Genomic DNA, 14140 nt, shown 5'->3' with positions numbered 1-14140 from the left:
AGAGTTCTGACTTTATCCTGTAGGCAGTGGGGAACTATGAGCCACAGATGATTTTTAAGCAAGAGAGTGACAAGTAAATAGATGAAATACGGAGAGATGGGAGATGGGAAGTTGAGAGAAGGTAAGTGGTATTTGAGGACTGAAGTATAGTAATGTCAGTGAGAATGGAAAAGAAGGTCAGATGGGAGAGATCCGGAGGTGACAGGACTAAGTTCATAGTGTCTGGCTGTGTAGGACTATGGACAAGTTTCAGGCCTGGGCAGTCAGGAAGTAATACAGTGTGGTTGTTTAAAGCATGATCTTTGAAATCAGACTGCCTGGTTTAAATCCTGACTCCACCACTTTTTGACTTTGTGACCTTGAAGAGATTACTTAATCTCTTTGTTTTGGTTTCCCCATCTGTAAAGTGGGGATAACTATTTCATTTATTGGACTCTTTTGAGGACTAAAATAGTTGATGATGTGAAGCATTAATATAATGTCTGGCCCCATAAGTGCTCACTAAATGTGTGTGTGTGTGCACACACACACATGCATGTGTGAATGAGTGACTGGGTGATGAGTAAGTTGGGATATGATAATGGGTTGCGTATATTGGTGTTTCGGTTGGAACATATTTGTGGAGCTGTCCTGTATTCAACTGGAAGTGCACATCTAGGGCTTGTGAGAGGCCCAGACTGGAGACAGAGATGGTGAAGCCATGGAAGTAGATTAGATCAGGGAGGAAGAAACTGTTGTGGGAGAAGTGAGGGCTGAGGACAGAACTTGGGACTGTTTTCTGTAGCAGGAAGAGGAAGTAGATTTGGTACAGGAAGCTGAATTGAATAGTCTATAAGGTAGGAGGGAGAACTGGGAGAGCGTTGAGTCATGGGTGCCAAAGAAAGAAAAAGTTCTGAGAAGCAGTAAAGTAGTTACTGGCATTAGGTGTTACAGAAAAATCAGAGGGTGATGAGTGAGAAGTTGCCCTCGGTTCTACTGATTAGGTGGTCACTGGTAATCAGGTAGAGCACAGTTTCCTGTAGTGCTGGAAACGGTTTCTTAGTGCTTAGTAACAGCAGTGATGTAACAGTGCACGTATGTTAAGGAGACATAAAGAATAAGGTGTGCTATAGAGTCTTGCACACCAAAATTGTCTAGCTTAATACGGACACAGAGGGGAATGGAATATTGATAGGTGTTGAAAAAGATGTACTGATGGCATTTTAAAAACCTAGCTGTTGCTTGGAAGAATTATGCCAATAAAACTTCCAGTATTGTCTTTTAAGACATTTTGTAGTTACTCTGTGTTCTAAATTTATTTGTGTTTTCTTTGGAACTGGAGGTGGGGTAGGTCTCTTACCTGTGAATGTTTGGGTTCTTTCCATCACTAAAATATTCATGGTGGACTTGAAAGTGACCTTGTCCTGATTTCAGTATTAGAAATTAGTAAGGAAACTTACCTTATTCCTCAAGGCAGCACTTGCTTGATGTGGAGGGCTTGTCTTAGTTTTAAATCTGTGAAGGGACCCGCCAGCACTAGCTTCCTGACTGCTTTGCCTAAGAAACTCAAAAAGATTTATGCCCCAGGTGGCCTGAAGAACCGGGACCCTTGTAAGCCTTGTGGTGTGCCATGATTCTAACCTTTTTTGTACCCTAGAGCCCCACCAAGACTCCACAGCGTGCCTACCTTCATCTTTGTGAGCTGGTAGTAATGTCTTTGGTCCTCTTTTCTTTTCTTATTTATTTTTACCAGATGCTATCTAGTATTTATTTATATAAAATATAATTCTTTATTTGTCTAAATTACATTTATATATTATTTTATTCATTTAGGAAAAAAACCAAGCTGTTAGAATGTTTATATTATTTTTTGTCCTCTTTCTAAACAAATTAATCTCACTTGAGAAGGGAATAGCTTCTCTTTGACTTGTTTAGAATAGGCAGGCAGCATACCTTGTCATGTTATTATTTGGACTTACTCTGTTTTGACATCCTTAACTCCCTCACCATTTGTTCTGCTTAGCTGTAGAATTTCTTTGTGGCCTGGAGTACGTGCGTGGGGAAAGAAGGAATCACTGGGACAGATTTTTGTGGAATTGCTTTGTCCGATTGCTGAACGAGCCTCCTGAGGTTTAAAATACAGCTTTGTATTTATTATGTTCTTAGCACATCTCCCGTCCTTGGACCAAGCACTGTAAACTCAAGGTCACACTATTTTATGGAAAATACTAGAGTCATAGTATTTCTTAAGGTAGCCATTGTCTGTTACATTTTGCTTCCTTCCTAAATACTTTAATAACATTTAAAAAAACCCCATATTTTGAACTAGCTTTAGACTTAGAGATTTTAATAAAATTTAATATAAAGATAGGTACATTTAAAAAATAAAATTTGAAATATAGTGTCTTAATTTGTCACAAGTGTATATATGAATTTAATTTGTAATCTTACCAGCAGTTTTTAGGCTTTATACATTGAAGGTGATTTTTATGTTTCTAATCATTCATCTACCATAATGATTATTTACATTTTGTGTAAGTCCAGAATGTTCTTAACTAAGATTTTATTCTGTAGCTTCAATTAATGCTATAAAATATACAAGTAACAGTGGTAGTTATATGAATGACATAAGCTGTATAGATGCTTGTTTTTGACTCAGTTTCCCATCACCTAGAAAGTGGTGTCAAAAATATTAAATAACTATTTTAGTGAGTTAACCACGCAGAAGTCAAGATACAGTATGTTCCCGTTTAAGATGGTTCTGTAATTTTTGTCAAATGATATTCCTGGAAATGTGTGTCGGTGAAGTATAGTTTTTTCAGTAGTATTCATTTTCACAGAGCCAGAACAAAACAGGATGTGTCTGTTGTGGGCTTATTTGAAAGAATTGCCTTGATGCAATTAAATATCAAATCTGAAATAGTTTTAAGAGACCTTTAGTGAAATAAAACCTGAATTGTTGTTAAGCCAATAAAGGCCCTTTTTAATGATGACAGAGAAAGAACTTTTAACAAAATAATTTTTGGAGCCAAAGGCCTCGAAAATCACATGCAGCTTGAAAGTTTATTCTTTGTTATTTTTGGTGAAACTTGCTTGGAAGGAGGAAGTAAGCTGCTTCCTGAAACTGAATGAGCTCTTAGAATTGATGCAGGCCACTCGAGACTAACACGGCAGCACGTGATTTATTGTTTAGCATAATTGAATAGTTGAGAATGGGAACGGTTGTCTCTCCCTGGCCCAATATAATGAATTAAGAGGTCCTTCAATTATTTGCTAATGATAAGTATATGAATTGAAAGTATATGTGTTGAAAGTCAGCGGGAAATGAATCTAGATAAGTTGTCTGGGACAGTCCCTGCTAACGCTGAGCAGATGCTCGGTGCTGATGACACACGCAGAAGCTTTGGGAGAGCGCACCTTCAGAAAGGTTCAGGATGAACCTGGGAAGTCGCCTCTAGAGCTGAGTTTGCTACTGACAGGCACTCTGAGTGACTAACATTATAAAAGACCATATCATATACAAGAGGAACTGAAGCTTGGAGTGGGAGTGACTTGGGTGTATCCACAGGGGTAGGTGAGGAAAAGCTAAGGCTGTTTCCTGACTGGGAGTATGAATGGTCATTCGGATGCACCATTTTTTGGCAGGCCCGTACAGGTGACCGTACGCATATACGGGTCTTCTGTCGGCCTTACTACTAGAACTTCCAGTTGCGCTTGCAGTACCTTTATCCCAAGTTGTGATCAGACAGCATGGGCCCTTCTTTTTGCTGCATTACGGAGACTGAACTTTTGGACATGTTAATGCCTCTAAGATATTTTACTTTGGGCATTTATTTATCTTAACGTCCTTTTTTTTTTTTTTTAAGATTATTTATTTATTTATTTGACAGAGACAGAGACAGCCAGCGAGAGAGGGAACACAAGTAGGTGGAGTGGGAGAGGAAGAAGCAGGCTCCCAGCAGAGGAGCCTGATGTGGGGCTCGATCCCAGAACGCCGGGATCATGTCCTGAGCCGAAGGCAGACGCTTAACCGCTGTGCCACCCAGGCGCCCCAATCTTAACGTCCTTTTTTACTTTCTTTTTCTCTCTCGTCTCTCTTTGATCTCTTCTTGTTGTTAGTCTTTCTTCCCTTTCTTTTCTGCCCCATTCTCTCCTCCTCTCTTCTCTTTCTCTCTCTTCTTGACCATTTTCTTTCTCTCTCCTTCACTGACTCTCTCTGTTACTTCCTCTTCTTTTTTAAAAGATTTTATTTTTAAGGAATCTCTACACCCAACGTGGGACTTGAACTCAAAACCCCAAGATCAAGAGTTGCACGCTCCACCAACTGGGCCAGCCAGGCACAAATGACATTGTTCCTTTTTTTTTTTTTTTTTTGAAGTGAACTCTACCCAAAGTGGGGTTGAACTCACGACCTGAGATCAGGGGTCACATGCTCTATGGACTGAATCAGCCAGGCTACTTCTTTTTAAAAGCCAAGAAAATAATAATATCTGGTAAGCTTAACAGTAGATGATCTATCTCCAACAAGAGAAGGAAAAGATCTAAGTGTATTTTTCTCCAACAAGTAAACATTTGTTGACTACCTACCATACGCTACATAGATTTAGGAGAGAAGATCATTTCTCTCCTAGAGGACTTTATAGTATCCCATCAAATTAAATCTGTAGAACTCTTGATATTTTTTGACTTTATGATATTTTATGGATGTTTTTGCAGGGATGTTTTTCCTATTGTTGGCATTCTTTCTCTGCTAAAACATGTTATTTCATAGACATCATTTTAACCAAATTAGTGGATGTGCAAAGGAGAGAAAGAAAAATTAACTCACAATCCTATCTGTAACAAATTAGACTTACTGTTTCTGTGTTTTCCTCTAGTATTTGTCAAAATATTTTTATGCAGTGGAAGTTATAGGTAGATTTAATTTTTCATTCTTCTTTAATTCGTTATTTCATAAATGCTTTCTAAAATATAATTTTAAATGTTTGAGTAATAGACCACACACTCAGTACAAAAGGAAGTAACATTGTTGGGGTACATACTGTGTCAGACACTATGCAAAATAATCAGTACTGGTCTCATTTTATCTCCACAGTAGTTCTATATGATAAGTGTTACTGTGTCCATTTCATAGATGAAAAAATTGAGGCTTAGCTTAGTTTACTTCAGTTTAGTAAACGTTAATTGAGCTCTACCACATTCTAGGTATGATGCTGATTTCTGGAGATGCAAAGATGGGTGGGACATGGTCCCTTCTAGAAGGAATTCAGAAAATGGTAGGGAAGTAAATGAGTAAAGAGATGATTTCAGTACAGTATGCTAAGCGCAGTGACACAGAAGGTCACCTGACCTGGATTAGGGTTGGTCAGAGCGGGTTGCTAGAGCTGTGCTTCTCAAACTTCAGTGTGCGTGTGGAAGCACCCGGGGTTCTTGTTATAATGCAGATTTTGATTGTTGGGTCTTTGGTAGGGTCCAAGATTCTTATTTTCTGACAGGCTTCTAAGTGCTGCTGAGCTGCTGTCCCACACACCTCACTTCACGTAGGACTATCCTAGACGATACAGCTTATGAGTGAGTACCAATTAGCCGGACATAGAAAAGAGGAGAGATATTCAAAACAGAGAGGACAGCGTGGGGCAAGGCATAGAAGCGTAAAGAAGGGTGTTAAGTGGGTAAACTCTTTATAATCTGTGGCAGGTGTTGGCAGACTATGGCTCACTGCTGGATCTAGCCCATAGCCTATTTTTGTTTAGCCCATGTACGAAGAATAGTTTTACCCTAAAAAAACAAAAAACCCCAACCCAAACAAAGAGTAACTTATAATTGAGATGCACAAAGCCTAAAATATTTACTACCTAACCCTTTATAGAATAAATTTGAGATCTCTGATCTGTGGTATGGTGAAGGGTAAAATCTGCAGTGGGCCTAGTGGAAGACATGTTAGAGGTAGATAGTAAGCTGGGCTGGGAGGGTGGTGCTCACCGAGGGGCACAGAAGAGCCTGGCCTTTATCTTTGAGGTGATAGAGAGCGAGGACAGGATTTAGAGAGGTAGGTGACAGGCTCAGCTTGTGTTTTAGAAAAATATCTCTAGCAGAATATAGATACAAGGGAGCAATGCTGGGGGCAAGGATACTAATTGGGAGGTCCTGAAAAAGGCAGATGGAATTGGAGGGAATGGGTTTGAGAACTGCTGGGACAAAGTTTTTCATTGTCTTTTGACTGTATTCCATAGGAAGATAAATATTTTATTTCATGACCCAGCACACATAGACACACCTGCAATGCCAAACTTATCACAAAACATTTGTCTTTATTGTAGGTGAACTCATATTTTCATTCCATTAACGAAAATGCTGGTTGCTACCTAACACATTGATTTCATATTGGGTTATAACCTATAGTTTGAAAAATACTTATCTACTGAAGTGAAAATAGGTTTTTATCACTGATTTGGTATAAGGGAGTGGGGAACAAGGATTGGCATGGGTGAATGGTGTTGTTCCCAGCTGAAATCAGTAATAGAAAGGGAAGCCATTTGGAAGGTAGAGGTGATTCATTCATTTTTGGACATGCTGAATTTGAGAGTGCTGTAGGAAACCCAGGCTGCTTTCCAGAAGATAAGATACCGATTTTTCATTCAGTGAGTATTACTACCTCACTGTTTTGTTCACCTGCTGCTATTTCAATAGCAACGTTTTCTACTGTTTTTCTACACAAGGTATGTGTTTCAGGATTTAATAAGCTTTTCCAGCCCAGGCTAGGAATTCAGCCATTGTTGCCAGCATTGTCAATGTTATAATGGGAGGAAGCATCATAACTTTCAAATAATTGGCTTATGTGGAAAATTTGTAAATTGAGTACTAACTTGTACATACTACTTTGAGATGCTTATTTAATTTAGTACTTGCATATTAGTTCAGTAAGATCAATATTCTGATATATTGAAATATTTATCCAACAGAGAGTAATCTAATTGCATCAGTTAGTTTGTGTATGGTACTGTATGTGTGCAGTTTGCTTCAGTTCTGCGTACAGATATACTATACTTTAGAGGGTTCTCAGTTTTTGATTCCTTTACTTGTTTTATAAGGTTAATATAGGACCAGTGGCATTTTATCCATACCTTTCCCCCTGATAATATTGTGATTTTTTAAAGATATGCTTTTGTAACCAAAAAAGAACATTTCGTAAGTTGACCATAACAGTGTAAATAACATAGATACATATGTAAGTTTAAAACTTATTTTTTTTTACTAGGAATTAATAATTTTACGTTTTTCTTTGTACAGATTGAATACCTGCTTAAGAAACTTACAGAAGCCATGGGAGGAGGTTGGCAGCAAGAACAATTTGAACATTATAAAATCAACTTTGATGACAGTAAAGATGGCCTTTCTGTGTGGGAACTGGTTGAGCTTATTGGAAATGGACAGTTCAGCAAAGGCATGGATCGGCAGACGGTGTCCATGGCGATTAATGAAGTCTTTAACGAGCTTATATTAGATGTGTTGAAACAGGTAAGAGGCCTGTGACACTACTTCTCCTCACCTTTAGAACTTGACATGTTCGAAATAAGATATTTTCATTGAGTGTAAGTCATTTATACTTTTACACTGATTTAGAACAGGAATAAAGTTTCTTATTTTCCCAGTCTTGTATTAGGGTTTAATTTTAAAAAAATCACTGGTACAATTTTGAAGTACTTTTAAGCATTGGGAAATTACGATTTTGAAAGAACTGTTTAAATGACCACATTTCTACCTATTTTTAAGGTCCTTTCATGTCATGTGTGCAGCTGTACTTGTTGATCTGAAAGATCCTCATGGCATATTGTTCAGAGAAAAAAACAGGTTGTTGAACAGGAAGTATCTTGCAACCCCTTTGATGAAATGTGCTGTATGTTTGTAGGGCTATCTGGAGGGATGGTCACCAAAATGTTAAAAGTGATTGCTTCTCGATTGTGGTGGGATTTCTGTAATTTTATTTGCTTCTTTATTCCTTTCTTGTTATTGGACTTAATACTTTATATAATTCTATATGTGAATGTGTGTATATGATTATATATTTTTACAAAATCAGAAAAATACCCTTACTTTTGGGAGAAAATACCTTTATATAGCAAAATTGCATTTATCTTATTAGATTATGACCTGCATAGCATCTGATATACATATGGGAAGCTTAATGCTTGTTAAACAGAATTTATATATTTTTTAGTGGATCTTTTCAGATTCCTTAATTATTATACTGAATAATAACTCCACGTTGGGATTTCCTTACCTTGGTCCTTTATTTACTCAGCAGGTGATGTTGCTGTCTTTGCTCTTTTTCCCTAGTTGAGCCCATCAATAAACATTAATTGAGGTTTCATTTGTGTAGGTTTTTAGTGCTAAAAAGAAGTGTGAGACATGGTCTCTGTCCAAAGACTTCTAGGCCCACCAGGATGGCAGGATAATTGGACTACAGATGAATTTCAGTATGAGATAGCTTTTACTTAAATATCCAAGGATTAGGAAACTGAACAAGTGTGTGATTAGAACTTGGCATAATAATCAAATGATACAGCAAGGTAATATGTATTTAATGATAATGTGTAGTCTACTATAGGCTATCAGCACTTACACATTTAATATTTAAAATGTCAGCTATTCTTGGGGCTCCTGGTGGCTCAGTCGGTTAAGTGTCTGGCTCTTGGTTTTGGCTCGGGTCAGGATCTTGGGGTGGTGAAATCGAGCCCCACATTGGGCTCTGCACTCTGTGGGGAGTCTGCTGGGGATTCTCTCTCCCCCTGCCCACCCCCTCGCACGTGTGAGCTCTCTCTCTCTCTCAAAGAAAGAAATAAATCTTTAAAAAAAAAAAAAAGTCAGCTATTCTCAAACAACCCTGAAGGGCCTGGCTTATAATAATGTGTCATTTTGCATAAGTAAAAATATGAATTACACATCTTTGTGACTGATACGTGGAAAGGAAGTATAGGCCTAGAAGTGTGAGTATAGAAGCTACATTTAGAAGCCAGAATCTAACTGCTAGTTCGTTTTCTGTTCATCTGCAGCACAGTTCTTCCTCCAGAGTAGTGAGTGAGTGGTCAGGTAGAAGGACAGGTTGGTGCCAGAGGTGATTGGTTGAAAGATGTATTTGGCCAAGTTTAACATTATCATTGATTGAGGTTTTAATTTACTGAGAATCACTATCAGGGTTTTGCGTGTGTATGTGTTTTAATCAGAGTAGACAGGGCAGTATAGTGAACTCCCATATACCATCCAGCCCCCGTAACCACCAGCACATGGGTAATCCTGCCCTTCCTGCTTTTCCTCTCCCGTATCTTGAAACAATCCCAGACATTTCATTTTATCTATAAATATTTCAATAGGTATCCCTAGGGACACCTGGATGGCTCAGTTGGTTAAGCGTCCAACTCTTGATTTCGGCTCAGGTCATAATCTCAGGGTGATGAGATTGAGCCCCACGTCAGGCTCCGTGCTGGGTGTGGAGCCTGCTTCAGATTCTCTCTCCCTCTCTTTAAAAAACAAAAAAGGAATTAAAAAGAAATCACAAGGCTTTTAGCACCAGGAGTTCTAAGGCTATGTAGGTGGCATTGGAGGACGGGGACTGGGGTGGACTGTTGTCTCTGCACGTCCAGAATTCTGCGTAAACTTTTGTATGCATGTATTTGCATGAATTTGACTAGGGTTAGTGCCCCCGGCCTTCGTGGGTCCTCTGTGGGTTCATGATCCACAAAGGTCAAGAACCACTGCTACTCCTGTGGTCCAGGAAGAGATACCAGCTCTTGTACGTAAAAGGCCAGCATTTATACCAGATTTAATCTTTCATAGGGTTACATGATGAAAAAAGGCCATAGACGGAAAAACTGGACTGAACGCTGGTTTGTATTAAAACCCAACATAATTTCTTATTATGTGAGTGAGGATCTGAAAGATAAGAAAGGAGACATTCTCTTGGATGAAAATTGCTGTGTGGAGGTAAGAGTCTCTTGTTACCTCTTTCTGATGCTGCCCCCTGCTGCTCAAGTCTTTTATCTTACTTCTAGACTTTAGAACCTTAAAATAATCTTAAAATTAACATTTCTAGAATAGTATAGGCATAGAGTTGCCAAACTTTCTGAACCAAAAACCAAAGATACCCGATAAAAGTTTTTTGTAATGGGAATTTATTTTCTGTCTCATGAACAAAGTATAGGGATTAAGTCAGATTTATTTGTACATTTAAGGACACATTTATTGAATAAAATGGAGTTATAAAAAAGAGAGCAAAAAAATATTCAGTAAGACACAGTGTTTGAAATCATGAATATACGAGGAAATTGGCCATTTTGAGTACAGTAAATAAAAACTAAAGAAAATACGAGCATTATCTTTGAATATTTTAGGTGACTTTTAGGACACCTTATTCATCGCTGTTTATAAAGAAGTGAAGTCCTCAAGAAACATAAATTTTGAGTTTTAAATTTATATCTGAACCATCATCACATCTGTATTTGATGAAGAACATTTAAAATACCTAAAATCTCACTCATAAATGACCATGTATTTTGATGGACAAAATAGCATAGATATATTAATGTCTCAGGATGTACACTGGCCACCAAGGGGTCTTCTTAGATTCGGCTAAACGTGGAGACTCACGAGATTACCATAGGCCGTACCGGTCCACTTAAGGATATAGGACAGGAGCCACGGCTTGCTCGCGGTAACAGCCCAAGTGCAGAGAGAGTGGATCTGCATCAGGCGGATGTGGGAATCACCCTGGCTTAGTAGCCTCATAGCGCATTGGAGTCAGTATCTGTGGTAACAATGTGGATATGCCTTGTAGGGTTCCTGTAAGAGGTGTGCTCACATACAAGTGTCCCTGTGCTCAGGGAAGCCAAAGCACTGTGTCCTCACCAGGTGTTGGGTCTCGCAGTCCAGATGGAGTATGCTTATCAGGGGTCATTGTAACCATAGGTAATGTTGCCTAGAGAATAGCATTTTGTAAATCAGAAATATGCTCTTACAGACATTTTTCATTGACATTGAATTTCAGCCAGATTTGTATAAATAATTAAGATTTGAATTTAATTTAAATGGTTAAAAATAAAATTAAAAAAAACTGATTTTGCTTTCTGTGTTAGTCCTTGCCTGACAAAGATGGGAAGAAATGCCTGTTTCTCATAAAATGTTTCGATAAGACCTTTGAAATCAGTGCCTCAGATAAGAAGAAGAAACAGGAGTGGATACAGGGTAAGGCAGTTTTTATTATTTGTCATGATATAACTTGAGAGCTCCGACTTTGTATTTTTCATCTCCGTAAAGATACTAAAGGCATTGTTCCCTCATTGTAGTTATTTCTGCATGCCGCATAGTAGCTGAAAGAAAAACAAATTGAGAGGAGCTCCCAAATTTTTCATCAGTTTCGTTTGCATAATGAACTTGTGGGAAAATTATAAACTGGACATTTTAGGTTTTATTTACTTTTACTATTTAAATAAAGAGAATGGAATTTCCCCTTTTAAGGACTGTGAAGAATTTTGAAGTGACCATCTTGAATTTTTAATAATACAGAAAACAAAAGAGGAATAATGCAATCACTTTTGAATATTTCCAGTAGTTTTTAAGATCTGTTATTTTCACAAGAAATCACTAGTTTCAAATGATTAATTTAAGAACACAAACTTTTGATTTAATAACTTTTAAAGTATTATTCTAAAATTAGTAAAGAATGAAATATTATATATGAGATTTTTTTTAATCACGAAAGGGGCTTCTGAATATGATATTCTTGGACATAAGTAAATTGTGTTACCCTGAGAATTGTGGTCCTTTTGATGTTACTTAAGATTTGGAGGCAGGTGCACCTAGATTTGAATCATCTTTCCTGGGTCACTTGAGTTATGAATTTTGTAGCTGTTTTTCCTCTTCTGTAGACTGGGGATAATAGTACCTACCTCTTGGAGCACCTGGGTGGCTCAGTCGGTTAAGCGTCTGCTTTCGGCTCAGGTCATGATCCCAGGGTCCTGGGATGGAGCCCCGCATCGGGATCCTCGCTCAGCGGGGAGCCTGCTGCTCCCTCTCCTCCCTGCTGATGCTCTCTCTCACTACCTCTCTTTCTCTTAAATGAATAAATCTTAAAAAAAAAATAGTACCTACCTCCCAAGGTTTTTGTGAGGGTTAATAATTGGATAATGAAGATACACTTGCACATTTAAAAAATGGCCCATCATTGCAGAAATATGATAGATTGTAGACAACCTCAATGTCCATTAATTGCAAAATGGTTGAATAAATGATAGAAGAAACACAGTGGGTTTCTGTACAGTACTTTATGTATAATGCTTAATTTATTTATTTTAAAAGATTTTATTTATTTAGAGAGAGTGTGTATGTGTGATAGAGAGCATGAGCAAGGGGGAGGGGAAGAGGGGGAGGGAGAAGCAGACTCCCTGCTGAACAGGGAGCCCGATGCGGGGCTCGATCCCAGGACCCTGGGATCATGACCTGAACTGAAGGCAGACGCTTAACTGACTGAGTCGCCCGGGTGCCTTATGCTTTATATGCTGATAGCGAAAGCTCTCCAAGATAGATGAAGTGAAAAAAACCAAGGCTCAGAAGAGTGTATTATGTCAAAAGAAGATGGAGGATGTAATACATAATTATTTGTATATGCTTAAAATATCTGTGGAAAAGATGCACAGAATCTGTTAGCGCTCGTTGGTAGTGGAGAGGGGAAGCCAGTACTTGGGGATAAGAGCAGGAGGGAGACTTTTCCTCTATGTCTTTTCATGCTTTTGAATTTGAACAGTGTGAAAGTAATAGCTGTTCAAAATATTAAAATTAATTCAAAGAATCAGGAGACTACATAAAAATTAGATAACACATGCGAAGGGTATACGTATAGCAAGTCTTCAGTAAATGGTAGCTACTCTTACCGTCTCAGGAAGGGAGTGTATAAGGGTATGGTTTCATAAGGCATAGATAAGGGGCAGACTAAACCCAGCATGTAGCAAGTCAGATATCAGGAAGTTTGAATCTCAGCTCTTACTATGTCTTGTTATTTGGCCTTTTGAGAACTATAGAGAAGGGAATTGAAAGTGTTGTAAGTTCTTCAAATGTGTGCAATATTCCCGAATCAAGTATCTATTTAAACACAGACATGCAGTTAGGGAATTTTGGAGCTGGCAGGGACTCGCGAGATCACATCTTTGATTTTAGAGCTGAGCAGACTGAGGCTGCAGGTTATGACTTACAGGTCACACCACGACTCCGTGGCAGAATCAGAATCTACACTGGGTCTCTGTTTTCTTCCCAGTATGCCATCTGCATTTGAGGCTTACGAAGAATAAACAGTCTGTCCCTTTTTCTGTCCTACACCTTTTATAGCCATTCATTCTACTATCCATCTGTTGAAGTTGGGCAGCCCCCCACCACACAAAGAAGCCCGCCAGCGTCGGAAAGAACTCCGGAAGAAGCTGCTGGCTGAACAGGAGGAGCTGGAGCGACAGATGAAGGAGCTCCAGGCTGCCAATGAAAACAAGCAGCAGGAGCTGGAGACCGTGAGGAAGGTGGGAATGGACAGTGCGCTGGGGGAGGGTCTCTTTCATTGTAGGAGCCACAGCTTCCTTACTTACAGGCTTTGGGTCTACCAAGACCAGGTGCATGCAATTTTAGAGAGATGTTTTGGTAAATTGTTTTCTCAGGAAGTGTATCTGAATTGCTGAGTGAGACATCCTGGCTTTCCCAGCCTTGAAAGTATGAGGGTCTCAGGTCAGCAAGGCATTTCATTGACCGGAAAAGAACATTTATAAGAATAGTGAGCACAGTTGAATTTTGTCAGAGAAAGATGAGAAATTGTATTCCCCTAAGGATGTCAAGGTCACTTTTGGTTAACTGGACAGGGTGTGTTGCTTTTTTAGTTTTTCTCCCCTTAGCTCCCATCTTTACTCATGAATACCCTTAGTATAGAACTGTGGGTCTCACTTTCCGTTTGCAGCCAAACATCCAGTCTGAGTCGGTTGCTCCTTCCATCCCTGGGCTGGGAGGTCAGGTACTGCAGATTGTGCAGGATACTTGACGTTCATTGGAAAACCTGTTGCTCTCTTGTATCGTGGTCCTGGCGGTGGTAGGGGTCCTTCGTGTAAGGGCACCATCCTTATTTGGGACGGGTTGA

At 38.9% G+C, this 14140-nt stretch overlaps 1 protein-coding gene across 1 annotated transcript in view; it reads left to right on the top strand.

Moving 5' to 3' along the window:
* Window positions 1–14140, top strand: part of SWAP70 (switching B cell complex subunit SWAP70) — a 70163-nt gene that overhangs the window by 40659 nt on the left and 15364 nt on the right. The window contains exons 4-7 of the mRNA XM_087868045.1: window positions 7270–7497; window positions 9814–9960; window positions 11109–11217; window positions 13354–13535. Of these exons, the coding sequence (XP_087724171.1) occupies window positions 7270–7497; window positions 9814–9960; window positions 11109–11217; window positions 13354–13535 (666 nt within the window). The remainder of the gene's footprint in view (window positions 1–7269; window positions 7498–9813; window positions 9961–11108; window positions 11218–13353; window positions 13536–14140) is intronic.

Source organism: Ursus americanus, chromosome 16 (genome assembly GCF_024610735.1).
Source record: "Ursus americanus isolate L20-20 chromosome 16, mUrsAme1.1.p, whole genome shotgun sequence".
Classification (NCBI taxonomy): Eukaryota; Metazoa; Chordata; class Mammalia; order Carnivora; family Ursidae; genus Ursus; species Ursus americanus.
The sequence above is the reverse complement of the archived record's forward strand: the minus strand, read 5'-3'. Positions and strand labels throughout refer to the sequence as shown.